The sequence below is a fragment of the Heliconius melpomene genome, chromosome 14 (assembly GCF_056956725.1).
Source record: "Heliconius melpomene rosina isolate 202511_hmr_F chromosome 14, ASM5695672v1, whole genome shotgun sequence".
NCBI lineage: Eukaryota > Metazoa > Arthropoda > Insecta > Lepidoptera > Nymphalidae > Heliconius > Heliconius melpomene.
The window spans coordinates 8,845,656-8,865,752 of record NC_140402.1 but is presented as its reverse complement, the minus strand read 5'-3'; the positions used below and the strand labels follow the sequence as shown (position 1 = coordinate 8,865,752).

Below are 20,097 nucleotides of genomic sequence, written 5' to 3'. Positions count from 1 at the left end.
TGTTAATAAAACCAAATGTAATATTTTCATGCCTAATGGTAGAATGTATATGGAGACTAAATATTAATAATTAATTAATTACATCTGTAACATATGTTGTAGGTAACATTCTGAGTAAATAAATTCAGCTTCAAAGTTAAAATTCCAGTGTCAAATAAAATTACGTTGAAATCATTGTTATTACAATTAACATGCAATTTAGTAGATTTGAATAAATAAAGACCCATCAATTATTACCTAGTGATTGATAAAAATGTAAATTTCCTAAAATAAAATTTGTTTTACAAATAGTAGGAAGTGAATTAAAAGCCATAACATACATAGACATAATTTCGGTTTCACAAATAGGATTACCGATTACATCAAGTTCATTAAGATTACTACATAAATAATTTTTGCTAAGACTAACTTTACAACTATTACTTATATAACTGAGGATACAATATTTAGATTTACCTCTATTAATAGCTATATAAGTAATTGGGAGGGATTATTGTAGCAAAAGATTTCTGTGTATTACTATTATGAGGTTACAGAGTTTGAATTATTTTAAACAAATTAAAATGGGAAATTGAAACCAGACGAATGTTTATAGTAAATAATAATTTATCGTTTATGATATAGGAGACAATTTCAGACAACTTAAATAGTGAGGAGTAAACAATGCCTAGGAATGTCTATTGAAGTGTCTGTCCTGGTCTGAAGTGTGAAGTGTGTCTGAAGTGTGTGTCTGTATTGAAGTGTCTGTCAGCACATTCAGCGTTTGGCAACACATTAATGTACCACTTAAGTTATTAGCTGGATTCTCTTATGTACATAATAAATAAATTTTCACATTATTTGATCGCCGGTGCCATTAAATGTGCAAACAACGGTAAATATGGGAAAATGCTTATCTTCCATATGGGGTGGGGAAAAGCTTAAAGTACATGAAATTGTCAGCTATCTTGAAGAGAGGAGTGTAGTATGTATGTTGGAGGGTGCAATTCAAAGTGTGTATATGTGTTGATTGAGGGGCACTGAAAGGGTTGAATGTCGGAGGATGCTATCTTCTCCCTTTGATTGATGATCACACACGGATAATTTGGTGGTGGTGGTGGTTATGAATATTTTATGTAAACATGTGTTGAATGTTGTCATATTTTATATAAACACATATTGAATGTGGTCATGTTTTAGAATATGTTGATGACGTGTTGATAATGCGTTATGATGGGATTCAGTTACTATTAATACTCAAACGAGAAACCGATTTTCCCATAAAATTTCGAATATGTTTATTACTCCAACAGAAATTGAACATGTTGGTTGAATTATAAATAGAGGTCAGGTTAGGCCGAGCTCCTATAAGACTGAGGCAATTAATAATTGAGTGGTGGTAGTTAAACCACTCGAGGAGCTCTAACATGGTACAATGGCATGGGGATTAGTAACTGGAAATTTGTACTGCCTTTTTCATTGACAAGTTATTTTAACTGTATTGCACTAATTCTTGCTTTGTTGTCTAGCACAATTTCTTTGTAAATCATTACATGCTTACATACATACAGACCGACATTTTATTTTTATCTTCCTCCATTAATTCTTTTTCTAATTGTTTAATTTTTGTCTGACAACCAAGGTGGGGCTTAGTGTACAATACTGGTGTAATGTGGCAGTTTGTTTATTGAGTTCAATTGGATGTGTGGTCCCTTTGGGCACAGACATGGTGTTGGGTTGGGTGTTTTGACTTTGACTTGTAACAGACGTTTGGTCTGATGAGGCATATGGCCTGAGAAATTTTGACGGGTGTGTGGCCCTGAAAGATTTTGTGAAGAGCGTTTGGCTCTGAAGGACATTTGGTCCTTGCTGACATTATGGCCATGTGGACCATGTGACATTCATGTGGACGTTTGGTCCTTGTGGACCATGTGACGCCCATGTGGACGTTTGGTTCTGGTGGATATTTGGTCAAGGTGGACATTTGGTCCTTGCTGACATTATGGCCATGTGGACCATGTGACATTCATGTGGACGTTTGGTCCTTGTGGACCATGTGACGCCCATGTGGACGTTTGGTCATTGTGGATATTTGGTCAAGGTGGACATTTGGTCCTTGCTGACGTTTGGTCATTGTGGACCATGTGACGTCTATGTGAACGTTTGGTCATTGTGGACCATGTGACGTCTATGTGAACGTTTGGTCATTGTGGACCATGTGACGTCTATGTGAACGTTTGGTCATTGAGGGCCATGTGACGTCTATGTGAACGTTTGGTCATTGTGGACCATGTGACGTCTATGTGAACGTTTGGTCATTGTGGACCATGTGACGACTATGTGAACGTTTGGTCATTGTGGACCATGTGACGTCTATGTGGACGTTTGGTCATTGTGGACCATGTGACGTCTATGTGAACGTTTGGTCATTGTGGACCATGTGACGTCTATGTGGACGTTTGGTCCTGGCAGACAGAGGGGACGCCTTCTGACTGTTCTGTTCACAGGTTCCAGAGTTTGCTGCACCGGACTGAACATACTTGGATATGAAGATTTTACAGGGTTAAAAATGAGAGCTCTCAAAACTTTTTATTTTTATATCTTTTGTCTGTACATTTTGATTGCCTATCCGTTTATGTTGTAATGTTTAGACATTTATAAACTTAAAATTTTAGATGATGAAGACAGCGAATATGGTACTACTGTAGAATTTTCATCAATACAGCCATGAAACGACGCTGATGACTTTGGGGCTAATCGGGATGCACCAGCATGTGATCAGGCAACTGGATCGGCTACGTCGGGGACGACGCAGGGTCAGAATGGCCGAGTTGGGAGACTTCTGTGCTACAAATGTCAACTGTCAAATATAGTACTGCAATGTGTCAATGTCACTGTCAATGTCTTCCGCTCCCGCTCTTTTCATTTTGTTATTAAGTTACTAATTTAAGCGGGAAGACATATTTGGCCCTCATATACTTGAGGTTACACGTGTTGTAGTCGATGTGATTTGTTACTAGGTTGTTAATAGATAATTATTAGCAAGTTATAAAGTAATTTAAATGTTTTAATTAATAAATATTGTGAATTGGTTAAAAGAGCTGCTATAATTAACACTGAGTAAATACCTATATGTGTTTTCGAATGTTGTTGGTGTTTTATATAGGTTTCTAGTTATTTAAACTTCAGTTTATAGTTATTTTGATTTTTAATAAATAAGATTGTATTTGTAACAATAGTGTTGTATAGTTTTCTTTTGATATTTCACTTCTGAAACCTAATTATATTATATTTTTTCAAGTCATTTTATTTTTAATAACTTCTATTGAATAAATATTTTGGATCCTGAAAAGATATAAAAACGATATTAAAAATAATTTAAGTAACAAAAATATTTTACTTTTTAAAACCAAAAATAACACGGTTAGTTAGGTTCTTAAACGAAAACTTTAACGTCACTAACAGCTGTATTTTGTCACTTGCAGCAAGTGAATGACGTTTTTAACAGCTGTGAGCCGGCAATTTCGATTTATTTTTAATAATCTGATTATAAAAACACTAAAACATGGACGAAGTAGAATATAAATTAAAAACAAATAACAGTGTATTAATTGTTAATGCAATAGATAAGTTAATATCGACTATTAAATCAAAATACAAGCCAGCTGAAAGACAAAAATTTGTGCTAGAAAATGAAGAACTGAAATTTCTAAGAGAAAAATGTTCATCAACGGACAGTATGGTCAGCTTGACCGCGTGTCAAGGATTGCTTGCGTTAGTAGAACTGGGAGTTTTAGAAATCGCTCACACTATGTCCACTGTTGTAACCTTACTTCCTACTACACAGTGAGTAAAATCTTTATTACTAAATATTTTTTTTTGACTTTACTACTGATATTTTACTTATAGCAGGGTAGACAGAGAAAATTTAATGTCAAGACATTTTATTCGCCATTCTATGTCTGTCTTTCTGATTTGAGTCATTGTGTGTTGATAAGGCTCAGCACTGCACTTATATTTACCAAAGTGTATGGTATAATTGTTGATGAATTGCTTAAGATGCGCTTCACTTGTCCCTGTGCCTCATAGAGAATAGTTGAGTAAATTGTTTTACTTGTGTGTTTTATAATACAAGACATACCAATAGTCTAGACAATGTAATAAATGTAACGAAAAAAGTAAGAGAATTTCCTTTAATTCACAAAAATAATCAGTTTAGAATGAAAATATATTTATTCCCAACAATGGAAAGTTGATTCATCAATCAACTATCTTACATTCAGAAGGCAGTCTAATGGCCTCTCTTCTTTAAAATGATTGCATAATAATAAACTTAATTCAAAACCAATTTCAGTAACTATTCAGCAATAATATCAACAATGGCTGGGCTCCTCATCCTAGATTTGAAGTCACGACTCACACCCGGCGAGCCCTATAAATGTCAATTCTCTCTACGATCACCACAGCATCCCTTTATTACTGTTTTAGAGAAAAATAAAGATGTTGAAGACAATGTATTGGTACAAATGCAAGCCTTGTGCACACATCCTGAATATACGTAAGTAATTTTATATGCTGTATCCTGCATATAACAGATGAAGATAGAGGCAACCTAGTGGCCAAGATCACAGACATGAGTATTTGATACCTTAATTTGCTAAACTAGCCAACTGCATCTGTGTGCAACTTTGCAAAAGATGCTCAAAATGTTGTTATTTTTGGCAGATAACTTATAAAAAAAATTATATATATTAAATGAAACTCTGTAACTGGATTGATAGTGTAAATTTAGTACTAGATGCCCAAACGGGCCTCACCCGCTTAAACTCACTGTTATATTATTGACAAATGATGATATAAAATCTTGACACAAATTGTAGACTATTTGTTATTCTGATATAGAAGCTATATGACTGTAAAATAGTACCTAAATCCATTCAGTAGTTTTGGCGTCAAATTGAAATAAAAATCCATACTCATAAACTTTCACATTTAGAATATTAGTATGGTTATATGAAATTTGGGTTTCCCAATATTGTATGATACTAAATAATATGATAAATCTGTTTAAAGAGTTTTATTTAAAATCTGTAATAATCCCATGGCTATATTTATAATAATGAAAAATACTTATTTTTCTCTTCAGAGTGGCGTCAAATAGTCTAGAACTATTAAGACCAGTGTTCCTCTGGCTAACATGTAGCCCGCACAGCTACGGGGTAAGACCGTGGCAGCTCTTGCTGAGTTTATCTCAGAGTAACGCTCAGACTAACTTGTTGTTGGCTTGTATTAGTTGTCAGCAGGTGAGTTGATTTTTAACATTTTTAAAATGTAATTCCACATTTAGGAAAGGAAAATACTTATTTAGAGTATGTATAAAAATTTTAACGTATCGGGATATGAACCAGCGTCCCTTGGAAACTGTCTGTTGGAATTGCTCTGACCACTAAGCCATGCATTCTCATCAAGCTACGTCGAAATTCTTATACACTTGTTACAACTTATTTATGTTGTTTGTTTTATTGTCTTGTTTTGTTTTCTAAATATGTATTTGAGGAAATTTTGTTTTAAAGAATAAAGTGTCTCTGCATCTCACATATAGCCGGGTAGACAGAGGAAACCTGGCTTGAAGATCCGCAGCGCCCATTTTTCGACACATTGTAGGTTGTTGGCGTAACTCAACGTCGCGCTTTATCGTGTCCAAGCGAGGATATGAATTTTTTTTTTTTTGAGGTATATTTGCAATCAGTTCTTTACTTTTAGCAAATGTGTGCCAAGTTGCTGGCTTTTAAAGGCGTGACTCCAATGAGCCATCTACCTAATACAATTGTTTTATTACCATTTATGTTATATAGATTATTTATTTTATATAGATATTTATATTAATAGAGTATATCATTTCTTTTTAGTCTTTTGGCATAACTTCGCTTTACAAGGGCAGATGCAAGGTCATTGGGATGTCTTTCCAGTCGGTGTCGATATTTACAGTTATATTTTATTATTTCATCCGCGACAGTGTCCATCTTGAGGTTCTCATGGATTTCCTTGTTGGTAACAAACCACGGTACTTGGCTGATTGTTCGCAGTATGGAGTTTTGTACTCTCTGGATTATTGTGATATTGGATTTACAAGCACTTCCCCAGAGTTGAATTCCATAGAGCCAAACAGGCTTCAGTACAACATTGTATATAAGAAGCTTGTTGTCAAGGCTCAATTTGCTGTTACGCCCTAGTATCCAATGAAGGTTTTTGTAACGGATATTAAGTTCGCACCTCTTAGTTTCGATGTGATTCCTCCACGTGAGGCGACGATCAAGATGGAGACCCAAGTACCTGACACTGTCTTGATGTGAGAGTGTAGTATTTTCCAATTTTACTGGTGGACAGTTTCCTTTTTTTAGGGTGAAAGTGACCTGAATGGATTTGCTTGCACTTGCTTTTATCCTCCAGCTATCAAGCCATGTTGTGATTTTATCCAGGCATCCCTGTAGAATCTGAGATGCAATAACTGGGTCTTCGTGACTGACTAGTACGGCAGTATCGTCAGCAAATGTTGCCGTTGTGACTCCTTCAGTTTGCGGAAGGTCTGAGGTATATAGTATGTACAGTATCGGTCCCAAAACTGACCCCTGGGGTACACCAGCTTTTATTTGGAAGAAGGATGATTTTGCATCCGCTTCTTTCACTTGAAACATCCTGTCTTCAAGGTAAGACTTGAGTATGGTATAGTACTGATGGGGCAAGTTACTCCTCAGTTTAAACAGAAGACCCTTATGCCAAACCTTGTCAAAGGCCTGCTGAATATCGAGGAATACAGAGGAACAGTATTGTTTTTCCTCGAGGCTTTTTCGGATTTTATCACATACTCTGTGCACTTGTTCAGTGGTGGAGTGCTCTAGCCTGAAACCAAATTGATGGTCGGGTATCACCTTTGCATCGCTAAGAATAGGCAGTATTCTATGCATCAGTAGCTTTTCCAGAACTTTTGAGAGAATGGGGAGCAGACTTATAGGCCGATAAGATGAAACCTCATTAGGATCTTTAATGATTTGGGAGAACTTCCAGGCCAAAGGAAAATACTGGACCCGCAGCACAGCATTAAACAGAGATGTACATAACAGCATAAATAAAACAGCTTTTCGTGGTAACCGTTTCAGTATTTCCTTTGTGATAAGGTCATATCCAGGTGCTTTCTTATCTTTAAGATTGGTTATTACTCTCCATACTTCTGGCACTGTAAAGGGTGGTGGTGACATTTGGAAGTCTTGCAGAAGCACTTCATCTATATATGGTTCATTTCCAGCGCTTCCTCCAGGATTTGGGGAAAATACCTGATCCAGGTGTTCAGCATAAGCATCCACTTTTTCCTGAGATGTACGTGCCCATCCCGACACAGTTTTTAGCGGGAATTTCGTACTTTGTGCTTTGCTATAATTTTTAGTGAATTTCCATAGGGAGTATTTGTTTGACGCAGAGGGTGATAATGATTCCAGCTGAAGTTCTAGAGTATCATCGTGCCACCTCTGCAACATCTCTTTCAGGTCTAAAGCAGCTGTGTTGAATAAGGTCTTGTCTGCCTCCAGTCCACTCTGATGCCAAATCCTCCTCAACCTACGTTTATTTAGTAGCGCATGTTTAATAGCCAGTGGGTAATTTGAATGCCTGTTGTCCGGTTTAGGTTCAGGAGTATTGATCCAACAAGCTGTTTGTATAAGTTCTGTTATATAAAGAGTTGCATCTTCGATGTTATCTGGAGTTTTTAGGGGGATGTTTAACTAGATATTGTCCTCCATATAATCCTTGAAAGATTCCCAGTCAGTCTGTCGGCTGGTTAACTTTTCCTTTTCCTCAAGTTCTATAAGGAATGAACTCATTGTTAGGAGAACAGGAGTGTGGTCAGACGAACTATCATAGCATGACTCTGGTTTCAAGTAGTGTTTAGACAGGCCTTTTGTAATGAAGAAATCAAGAAGGTCTGGTTTTCTTTTGGGGTCTGTGGGCCAGTATGTAGGCTCGCCGGCAGATAATACCAATAGGTTATTATTGTCCGTGCTTAATTTAAGTTGTCGTCCTTTAGTCGTGGTAAGTCTGGAGCCCCATTGAACGTGCTTTGTGTTCCAGTCCCCTCCTGCCACAAAAAGATTTCCAAGACGTTTGAAGTAGTCTGTCCACATGTCCTCTTTTATGTTGTGTCTCGGGGGACAATATGCTGCAGAGAAGTTAATGTGACCTTTGCCATCTTCCACTGAAATAGTTGCGGCTTGTATATGGGGCGTCTTGTATTTTGAGATTAAATGGTGTTTAACGTTATTTTTTACAATGACTGCTGCTCCACCACGCGCTTGATTATCTGCATCAGGATGATTAGTCATATAGCACTCGCAGTCCTTAAATTTTAAGTTTGTATTACTGTTGGCATGTGTTTCGGATACGAGAAGTACATCAATTTTATGTTCCACCATTAGTAATTCAACTTCCAGTTTGTGAGTTGTTAATCCATTAACGTTCCAGGTAGCTACTCTGTAAGTATTCATTTTGTAAGCCGGTCGACGAGCCTGAGTTCCATTAGGGTACTCATTTGTTGTAGGATTTGCTCAAACTTATCGTTTTGTTTTTTGAGAATTTCTTCGATATTGGGAGTCACGTGGTGCTGTTGTGTGTATTCATATGTACTATCCGTTTGTGTCTTATTTGTTTTACAGATATTTGCGTACGTCTCTGTTGTAGATTTTATTCTTCTGATGGGGTCAATATTTGTGGGTGTTACTTCATCGGTTTTAGGTTTCTCAGTCCTGAACTGCTCTTTTGGCAGTGTTTTCTGATGTCTAAGCCTCTTATTAAGAATTTCTCTGTAAACATCGCAACCCTTATAGTTTGCAGGATGGGGGCCATTACAGAGGGCGCATGTCGCAGGTGTATTTCGGTCCTTTTTAGGGCACTGAGAAGTCTTGTGTGACTGTCCACATTTTACACACCTGTAAGGACGCATACAATAATTCTTTGAATGCCCGTATTGTTGGCAGCGTTGGCATTGCACGACTGTTGTTTTCTTCCTGGGTTCTTCTATCACAACAGCCTGGTGATAAATGTATTTCAATTCCTTTATTGCCTTATTTCTAGGTCCAGGTAAAAGGTTGACAAAGAATGTAGAAGTAGGCTTTTTGTCAGGACCAAATTTGACATTTATTATTTCACCAGACACTACATTACCTGTGTTTTTTTTCTATGTCAGACTTTATTTCTTCAAGTGGTGTCGAGTGATGGAGATTTCGTATGACCACTCTGTAGCACCTTTGATCTTTTCGGTTGAATGTGTGTCCTATTAAACCATTCTCTCTAATTGTTGACAATATTTCCTTATAGATGTTAATTTCAGTGCAGTGTATTCTCAGCTGATTTTTATTCACAATCTTGTAAGTGTATTCTTCTCCTTTTGCTACAGCACCAAGCAATTCAGTCAGTTTGTTAATATCGTCAACACCGTATAGGATGATTGGTGGTGGTTTAGACGGCCGTTTCTCTTGTGGTTCTGCACTCTCAACTTGGTCTACGGGTAGTGTATTGAATCTATTGCTTGTATATAGCTTATCAGGAGAAGGTGTTGGAGAAGATTTTTTTCGTTTCTTATTTCGATTGACAGGTACCCTTTGCCATGCTGGCGGTCCAGTTTCAGGCTGTAAAGGTATTGCAGTTTCAAGTGCACTATGGTTGACGGTGAGATCTGTGTCAAGATGATTACCTAGTGAGTGACTTCTAGGTCTTGTAAACAGAGACGGGTGGAACGCCTGTTGCACCATCTTACGTTTTCCAGTAGTATTTTCTTTCACAGGAGCCTGGTCACCTACTCCAGTGGAGACTTCGGTAGCAGATTTCACACTCTCCGGCCCGGGTACCAGAGAGCGCCGGGGGTTAGCCGGATCGCATGACATCACATTATCATTAGCATTCGACATTTCCATAGTTAAAAGGCGGGAGAATACTCGTGACACTTACCCAGGGTGTCAGAGCCACTCTTTTAGAGGGGATTTAATCCCTCATGGTTTGTGGAAACCAGGGTCAGGTTAGTTACCGCCGCCTGTGACTCGGCGTGTCGCTCGTTTAGCACCACCCAGGGGATACGTGTAGGGTGTTCCTAGAAATAGGTGGAGAGTCTTACGGACGCGAGCAACTTCCATCCCCCTAATATAAATATATAGATATGAAAATAATTAAATCTTTTAAGTAGTTTTCGCGTTTACTGTCGCACGCTAGCACCCTTGCGTCACGGCGGCCTTACCAAAATATTTCTATCGTTAATTTATTCCTTACAGATAAGCAATTCAAAACAAATTGAACAAGCGTATTTAGCTTATTCAGCAGTATGCGATACTGCCATATATCAACAGAGAATTGAACATATAGTTGCTTTTGTGCCAATGTTGGCCAGGATATGCGGGGAGCTGGTTAATCATGGGTAAGTATTGAGTATTTTGTAATATTTTTTTCAACCATGGCCTTTGTAGGAGTGCAAAGAAACTCCGTTCCCATTAATACACTTCAGTTCCGGAATTCGCAGCGAATTCGAGCGAAGTTAACATAGGCGAGGAAATTTAAATATTAGATTTCCTCTACTAGAAATCGAACCTACATCCACACATGTGATCTCACATACACTTCCTCGCCGGAACCAACAAATGAAAATAATAAATAAATCATTTCCCCGAGTGGAAATCAAACTCACGACGCCCTCTGCCTTACGACGACCTTTACCTAAAATAAGATATTTAATATTATTTCTCTTATAATTATTTCTTTCCAGACGCGATCCACGGGGTTGTTACAACTTAATAGAAAGATGTTTCGCGTTAGACACACCCGAGCTGAAGGTAGTAGCGGGTTTGACGATCACATTGTTAGCAAAGAACTTAGTTAACACATCAGCTTTATATTTACATGAGTTGTTTAATTTGTGTAAGTAGCCATTTTTTATTAATTTTTTTAAGTTTTGGCAGAGTTGGCAGAGTTCTGTTCTCCGCTTTTCACTAGATTCGAGTAATTTAAATATAATCATACCCCGAGTGGTGTCGATTCCGTCGTCGTGTTTACAATAACATTCGAGTATTGTGTCTTCTCGAATAATATAAATACTTACAAAACACGCGGCGTTGAGTTCCGCCAACGAACACGCAATCCAGAATTCGACGGAAAGAGGGGTGCTGAAATGTCCCAGTTCCCTCTGCCATGTACGGGATACTGCGTCAAAGCAAAAAAGTTATCGCGTTTCATATTACATTATGTACACGTAAAATTATATGTCTATACATATTTCAGGTCTCAACATAATAAGTAAATATGAGTACTCAATAATATGTTTAAATTGTTTCGTTGGACTATCCCTCCAATGGTTACATCTACCCTCATATTTAACTAATAAAGCTTTAAAAGTAGCATCGAAAATTCTAGAAAACTATCAAAGTAATCAAAAAATCGAGACAGGCTTGTACATGGCGAATTTAAAATCTAATACAGTGTTTCAATCTTTATTATACATCGATAAAGATTTGTATATTTATTTCAAATCATTGGAAATTTGGGAAAAATTAAGAGATAATCGAGAAGAATTGGAAAATTGGTTTGAACATTTGGTTAAAAGTAATGATGAGTTGAAATTAGATTTATTCGTGTTCATCGTTGGTGTTGCCATGTTGGAGGATGAAATTAGTTTAAGGGCTATTCGAGTTTTAATCGATTTAGTTCGAGTGAAGAAAGAGATTTCTGTGTCAGTGTTGCCAGTTCTAATGTATAAATTGGCGAATGATAAAAATCCCAAAGTTAAATTGGAATGTTTGAAAGGGTTGCCATTAATGGCTACTACTAAGGTTAGTTTCTTGGATTTTATTATGTTTTTTTTTATTATGCATATTTTTTATATTACAAATGATATATTTTGAGTAGTAGACTTCGAGATCAACACCATTCAATTTGGTGTCTAATATACTTAAGTAGTTATTTATATGGATTTTTTTAAGAGGTTGATGACAGTGGACGAGGTGAAAGAGGTATATAGAGACCGTAGCGTTTGACTCTCCGTTCTCTCTGGCTACTCCACTAGAGATAAAGCGTGAAGCTAAGTTTGTCAAATGACCTTAATTTTATTAGATTTTCGTAAGTTTTTAGTATAGGTTTTTTATTATTAAAAATCGTTTATAGTAGTCAATACAATTTTTATTTTTTGATTGTATTTTAATTCTCTATTAACAATTTTTGTATATGTTTTAGGAAAACGTACCAGCCCTAGTATCGATATTAAATAAATTGAAATCAAACAAAGGAGTACCAACATCTCTATTAATTATGTTATACACAAGTTTAGCTGAAACACAGGTAAATTTTGTTTTTTTTTAATATTTATTTACACCTTCAGTACCCTTCAGTTCCAGCTGAATTCCGAACATACCCAGGCACTCCTTTCCCCATTAACGCTTCCGTTCCCCTGGTAGACAGGTGGAACTTAGTGTTAAGACACTCTCCCAGTTTTCGCCGAATTTCGGCGATTTTTAATGCCGCGGTTTGTCACGTTACCAGAGATAATAATAAACATCTCGTTCCCCCAGTGGGAACCACAACCGTCGCACGCAGTCGCACGCTTATGCCACTCCTTCGATGGTATCTTATTTATTCACTATTACTATTACTTTGCAGGTCCGTTGTTTTCCATATCTACAAGAATTATTGGTCGATACTACAATGAGACCGGACGAGCTACGATGGGAGATTGACGTAGCGAAGGCAGTGGCTGTCAAAAGAATTTGTGAACTTAGGTAATTTTACTAATTGTTCGTATCTGTTTGTTTAGCCTCATCCTGTATCCGCACGGTGTGCCTTAACAGTAGGTACCTAGGTTCCCCCTGCCTATCATGCAATGAGTGGACTGTAGTGTGAAACTAAATTAAAACAAAATATTTATATCTAGAACCTATTAGTTTTGTATAGAAAAGTTGCGAATATGTTTTTTTTTACAGATTGACTAATATTGATTGTCATAATATATTTTTTTATTTCAGACCATCAACAAACGGGCTAGAGCTTGTATCAACAATATCATCCATTTTAAACCGATGTACGGACAAAAACAATGCGATTTCAGCGTCGCTGGTCTTGGATGCTTTGTCGTTCCTATGGAGGGGTAACGCCGTAGCGCCTCCTAGTACTTGGAGGGCTTTGGAGCCAAGGTTGGGAAGGGATAACAGGCATTTGGTGCAAATTAGGTAAGTTTTTAAAACTTTTAAGTGTTATTTCACATATGCGTGGTATGTTTGCTAAGGAAAAGAAAAATTCTTTTTTGGACAACGTATAAAAAATTAAAATGTGGCGGGATTCGGAACCCGCACTTCTTGGGAGGTTGTCGGAACCCGGTTCAGGAGGCGTGAGTATTTGTGACTTTTCTCTAAATTTCTTTGGGAAGAGGAAATACCAGGATTTTAAAGATATTGAAAAAAGTAAACAATCTGTTTTCTTCTCTGCAGTCTCTGCAACCTATTATCAGAGATCCCATCTCTCCGCGTTTCCACACCGGAGTATGATAAGCTGATAACATCCACAGCATCCAAGCTGTGGCTGTTTATAGCTGAGAGCAATCAGCCTTCAGTAATAGAGGCGGCGTGCAGAGCGCTGGCGAAGTATGACATTGAGGATTATAAGTTGAAGGATATACCTGAGGTGATTTTAAATATAGGTTATTTTTATTTTAAAGTATTTTTTTTATAATACATTTTTTTTTTATATTATATTTTATTTTCTAAAGCCCATAAATCAAACTCTTTAATTATTTTTTCATTAATTTATTTACTACTTTTAGTATTATCTTTTGTCTATTTATTATTAATTTATGTGTCATTGCATATTTTTACTTATTTGTATAAATAACTATAATGTGTTATTTATATTTATATTATTTATTTACTCCATTCTTCGCTTCCACTCAAATCAATGAAATTTTATTCGATTAAAACATTACTTAATTTTTTGTCAGTTAAAACAGAACAAAATTTGAACCCCCACCTCTAGTGCACAGTACAAACGCCTTATCCAATTTTTTTTTAGCTTTACGCTGTATCCAACACGTATCAGGGGACAGAGAGAATGTAGTGTTAAGACACTCCGTTCTACTCGTACCGCTCCATTTTAGAGACATTGCATGTTGAATTATAAAAAGTCAAAGCCGCATCTTAATTTGTTACCAAAGCGAGCAACTAATCCCGTTTTGTAATTGAACCCACACCCTAATTGAATCCGCCTCTGCGCCATGGCGGCATTACCAAATTAAGCTATAAATATAACAGTAATAATAGTAATATTTTTCCCAGATATACAGAAAAACAGTCAAATTACCTCCGTCCCACTGCAAGACGCCGGTCGACGCCGCCAGGAAGCCTGAGGACGTGCTTGACTATGTGCCTTGTAAGTAAATGTTTATTTATTTCATGAATTTTGTATTATATAGAAAGGATAACCGGAATTATTCCGTTCCTCTTACTTTATACAGTGTAAAGGAATCCAATGTTATTCCTTCACTTTACTGATTTATTTTATTATCTATGAAAAAGAAAAACCTTGTCTGATATGTATGAAAATAAAATTTGTCTAAATTGGTCTCCCAACTCGATATGAACTATGTATATATAACTAACTATAAATAAATATTTTAAATACGCATTCAAATATACGCCATTGACACTGTGGCGCAAAAAAACATTTCTTTCTTTTAGGTGGAGTTAGTGGTAGATCATAGAGAAATGAGGGACAATACTAGTAATAATTTCCGCGAAATGCGGAACATATTTTAAATAGATGTTTGGATTTGTACCCACAGCCTCACAGCCCACATCCTCATCATATCCTAACATAATTAATGCTATCCAGGTGAAATATGGCCAGAAGTATACAAAAACACGAACCAATCAGCTCTCTCTGCCATCCAGCATCTCGTCTCCACTTTAATGGAGAGAGAGATCAAGGGGTATAGGAGCGGTGTCTACCAGCAGAGCAGGGAGCCCGCCACGTTAAGTCACATGTCCCCCTCGAGTGTTGTTAGAGGGGTCCTCGAGGGGTTCAAGAGACAGGTGAAGTTTATTTTTTCTTTCTACTTATCCTTATGTATATGGGGAAGGGGTACAGGAGAGGAGGGAGAGTGGATATACAAGATTAAAATAACTTCAATAGCAAGGTTTTAACTCGCTTTATTTATAATAATTAAGTACCCTCTATCTATTGAGACCGTGTACATTTTTTGATACTTAAATACATTTAAAAATCTTATATATTAGAAAAAAACTAATTATGAAATCATAAATATATTTCCCATTTTTTTATTACATTCCGTAAAAGAAAAAAAGGAATGTCCACTAGGATTTAATATATTTATTTAAATTTATATTTCTATTTCTTCGTTCTGGTGTTGAGGCAAATGCCTTTAAAATGCGGCAGAAAGAGGGAATGATGTGTCTTAACACTAGATTAGCTCTGCCTACTCTGCTGTGGGGGATACAGCGTAAAGCTGATTTAATATATTTTTTAATTTTTAACAGATAACCACTTCATCATACGATTTCCCTGAAGCCACCCTTCTCACAATTCTCCAGACCCTCGGGTCAGACTTCTCCAAGCCCCTCCCCCCTTTCGACCTGAACTTCCTCCACGAGGTCTTCCATCAAGGACCAGCTTGGAAATCAGGAGTAGTGAAGTTGGCAGCGAGACAGGCCCATACTTCCGGATCTTCCAAACGATTGGCGGAGAACTTCGTAATAAATGTAGTGCCAGGGAAGAGTGAGGTTAGTTCATTGTTTCTTTTATTTATTTATTGTAACCTTTCCCCCGTTTTACTTGAACTTCCTTCACAAGGTCTTTTATTAGGAAATAGCTTGGAAGATAGTTGTGAAGTTAGCAACGAAACATACTATACTTCCGGATCTTCTAAACAGTTGCTAGAGAAGTTCGTGGTTAATTTTGTAGCAGGAAGAGTGAGGTTAATGGTTTTTAGTGTGTTATATTTTTTTCTTATTGCCTCGATCCCGTTTCGACTGCCTCCACGACGTCTCCCAAAAATGCATTTAAAAATATTAAAAAACACTATTCACTCCTCTATTATTAAAGAAATATGACAAAAATTGACCAAAATTTCGTGATTGATGTTGTAGCAGGGAAGAGTGAGGTTAATTGTTTTTTTTATTATTATTATAGCTCTTCTTCCGTTTTGAACTGGACTGCCTCCACGAGGTCTTCCATTAATACATAAAAACACTATTCACTCTATAAAAAAATTACAAAATCAATCTAAAAATAACTTAACCAAATCTTTAAATATTTTATTTTCTTATATGGTTTATTTCCAGCCTATTGACATAACGCTATTCTTCGAGAACCTTCCGATATTCTGTCGTACGTTACCCCCGAACACAATAAGGCCTACTATAGAACGTTGTTTAGCGGATTCCTTCAGTCAAGAATCGAATTTGGAACTCTTCATCCAAGAACTGAACTTAATAAGAGAAAGCTTGGAAAGCGACATACATGATGCGAATAGAACTTTATTGTCTCAAATTGTGGAGAATTATTTTGCTGTTATAGGAGATGAACATGTGGTAAGCTTGTTTTTTGTAATATTTTGTTTTTTTTTGAGATTTTTCAATGTAAATGAAAATATTAAATATTTTATTTCATCGAGTGGGAATCGAACCCCCAAAGCTTTCACGTTTACAGTGGCACGCTTGCGCCCCTGCGCAACGACTGCCTTTTGCAAAAATATTTGAATTTAATATATTTTTTTAGGCGTGGCCTACATACGTAAACACTTGTAGAATGCTCTCAACAAAGTATTTGGAGCGTATGACGTCACCGTCCGGCTGGTGGGAGGTCACGAGTTCACTCCTGCGCAAGACAATTTCGGTTAGGAGCGCTTTGGCGGCGTTAAATGACGTGAAGGCGCCGTTGCTGTGGTTGAATGAAGCTATTGATGCGCATGCTGGATGTATTACGTAAGTTTTGCGGCTTTTTGGGGTTCTTTTGTCAAAGTTATACTCTTTACATTAGTTATATACAATAAATTATTAAAAAAACTTTATACAATCAGCTTCAAGCTGTATCCCGCCCACAGCAGGGTAGGCAAAAGGAACTCCGTTCCCCACTTGCCCCCGAATTCTGGAGGCATTGCGTGTTGAGTGGCAGAACTTAACGCCGTACTTTTTGCCTCGACACCAGAGCGAAGAAATGGAAATGAAGTCGCGCTTACAGTCACACTTCGTGCCCCAGCGCCACGACTGACCTCAATAACAAAAGAAATTATAACCATTAAAATACATTTATATAATAATAAAAGTTTCAGCAAAATCGACTCAGCATTTATTTATAATTTTGTAGGGAACAAGAATATTCACTGCGTTGCATGTTACCGGCGTTGCAAGCCGCTAAGATAGAGGAACAATCAACAAAAGAGTGGTTTCTACAACTACTGGCGAGGACACAAGTTGCTTTTAAAGAGTAAGTCATATAAGTTTTTACACATTTCTCTAAAAAAGTATTCTTCTTTCCTAATTGTGTATATGTATAATGCGGGTTGAAATCCCGCTGTAAAGAAAAACAATAAACAAAAATTGTCTTAATCAACGTAACTAACTGTTACTTACAGATTTACAATATCAGATTCACGCTGTATCTCGCACGCAGCAGGGTAGGCAGAGGGAACTGACACTCCGTTCCTCATTTTTTGCCGAATTCTGGAGGCGTTGCGTGTTGAGTGGCAGAACTCAATGCCGCGCTTTTGCCTCGACACCAGAGCGAACAAATAGAAATAAAAACGTAAATAAATATTTCACTTCCTCGAGTGGGGATCCAACCCACAACCGTCGCGTTACAAGTCACACCCTTCTGCCGCTGCGACACCACGGCCTATATTTACCATAATTAAGGTATTACTTATTATTTCCAGAACAGAAAACGAATCAGCGAAACTCTACCTCTGCGACGTGTTTTTCCTGTCAATAATAATTTTCAGCGGTCACTGGTCCTTCGAGCCTGCACTCCATAATTTAGTTAGTGACCGTACTCTCCGCGTCTCTGCACTACCGCCAGCTGTTCTTAGTATCGCCGGACGATGGAAGGACTGCGTATCGCAGGTATTGTTTTTAGTTTCACGCTTTATCCCGCATTTAGCAGGGCCGACAGAGAACCTAGTGTTAATATGTTTTCTTCTCAACTTCACGACCAATTTTCGAGATATTGCATGTTGAGTATGAGACGGAACTCAGTCTTTTGCTTTGTTAGCAGAGCGAGAAAATGAAGATGATAAATACTTTCTTTTCGCCGAGTGGAAATCTAATTCACAACCGTCGCGTTTACAATCACATGCTGTGCCACGGAAAGTGAGGAGTTTTGCTTCATAAAACGCAAAGACTAGAAAATTGGGCAGCTTGTGGGGAATGGATCGTTTTAATATTAGACATATAATGACAAAAAAAACAAATATTTCCTAAATATTTTTTTTACTATGTCTTCCAGTTACTAGAGTGGTTCATACACACCCGTGACCTCATCCGGGAACCGAACATGGTACGTTGTTGTCAACGAGCGCTACTCGCACTGAGACATACAGAACCATTTGTTAAACAAAAAATATGGACCAGGATGTAAGTATATTTAGAATTAATTTTATACCTCTCTGGTAGACAAAGCGCGGCGGTCGAGTTCTGCTATGATTTCGAAAATATGATGAAAAGCGAAGAATGGAGGGTTTAGACACTAGGGTTTGAACTATTACGGAGAAAAAATCCATATACAGAATGAACCTAGTGTTAATTCCGTTCTCCATATTTTCTAGAACATTAAGTTGAACATTTGTCGGAACCTAACGCTGCAGTTTGAGGAAATAAACAATTTCAGTATAATATTTTTCTTCAGTGGGAGCCAAAGCCACAACTATCGCGTGTACACAACTTGGTCTTGATGGCGTTTAAGCACTTACAATTTATCATAAATTATATAACAGTAAAAAACAAATGACGTCATAATTTATAAATTTATATATTCTAAATAAAAAAAAAATAATCATTGTAAATTGTCAATGATGAAATTTTTTTTATGCTGCATTTAGGAGAGGAATAGAGGAGGTGTAGACGAATGGTTTGTTTTTTTGTTAAATAATATTGATTCACGTAATAATTATATTTGCTTATTATGTATTCTTTCATTTAATGCTTGAAATAATAATTTATTAAAATATATTTTTATTTCAGTGAAAGCAATTTTGAGAATGTAGCCATCTCAATGGAGGATTAGTAATAATTTGATATTCAATGTTGCCATAATCATAATCATTATTTATTGTATAGTAGTAAACTTTTTTGTATGAAACTATGTATATTCTAAGAAATGTGTATTAAATTATTATTGCAATATAATTTAATTATAAAATTTGTTATAATTTCACATTTTTTCTAAATATAAGGAAGAATATTGACAATGAGGCCAGTTGTGGAATGTAAAAATGGAAATATGGACAATGTTCGCTTTATAAGGTTAAAACAAATATGTAATTTATAGTAACTACTTTGTATTACTGTCTGATTTTATTTTTTCATTGTTTTTATGTCTTAAATTAATTAACAAATACATAAGGCAGACATTCAATAAAAAAAATCTCTGAGACTAAAGCTGTTGTTTAATTTCATTCAAGACATATAGTTATTTATACATTAAATATATATTTTTTTCATTTTACATATAAGAAAATGTAACAAGACAACACCTAGGCCGTTTACATTGAATATTGTACACCAAAATATACAAGGCTTAGGAGGCAAAGAACTGGAATTAGAATTATTTCTAAAAAAATTTAATATACATATAATATGTATAACTGAGCACTGGATCTCGAGATGTAACAATACAGTAAATATAGAAAACTATACATTGTCAAGTTCGTTCGTTAGAGAGAAGGCCATCCGCGGCGGTTCGCTTATATTAGTAAGAAATGATATACGTTGTAAATCGCGGCCAGATATAGTAGCTCTCTCCGACGAACGCTCCATTGAATTGTCCTGCGTTGAATTCAATAGACATATTATAGTATGCGTGTATCGACCTCCC

At 36.6% G+C, this 20,097-nt stretch overlaps 1 protein-coding gene across 2 annotated transcripts; it reads left to right on the top strand.

Moving 5' to 3' along the window:
* Positions 1–3,447: 3,447 nt before the first annotated feature.
* Positions 3,448–19,661, top strand: LOC146532299 (focadhesin). 2 transcript variants are annotated; one of them, XM_085197630.1, is made up of 19 exons: positions 3,448–3,825; positions 4,334–4,537; positions 5,126–5,282; positions 10,290–10,432; positions 10,778–10,929; positions 11,290–11,837; positions 12,238–12,342; positions 12,661–12,779; positions 13,023–13,226; positions 13,485–13,677; positions 14,325–14,418; positions 14,881–15,080; positions 15,546–15,788; positions 16,350–16,598; positions 16,786–16,991; positions 17,374–17,493; positions 17,942–18,128; positions 18,511–18,638; positions 19,245–19,661. In XM_085197630.1, the coding sequence occupies exons 1-19, from the start codon at positions 3,545–3,547 to the stop codon at positions 19,285–19,287; spliced, it is 3,576 nt and encodes a 1,191-aa protein (XP_085053756.1). In that variant the 5' UTR covers positions 3,448–3,544; the 3' UTR covers positions 19,288–19,661. The 2 variants fall into 2 exon arrangements, with proteins under 2 accessions (XP_085053756.1, XP_085053757.1); XM_085197631.1 differs by having other exon boundaries at positions 19,103–19,661.
* Positions 19,662–20,097: the final 436 nt, after the last annotated feature.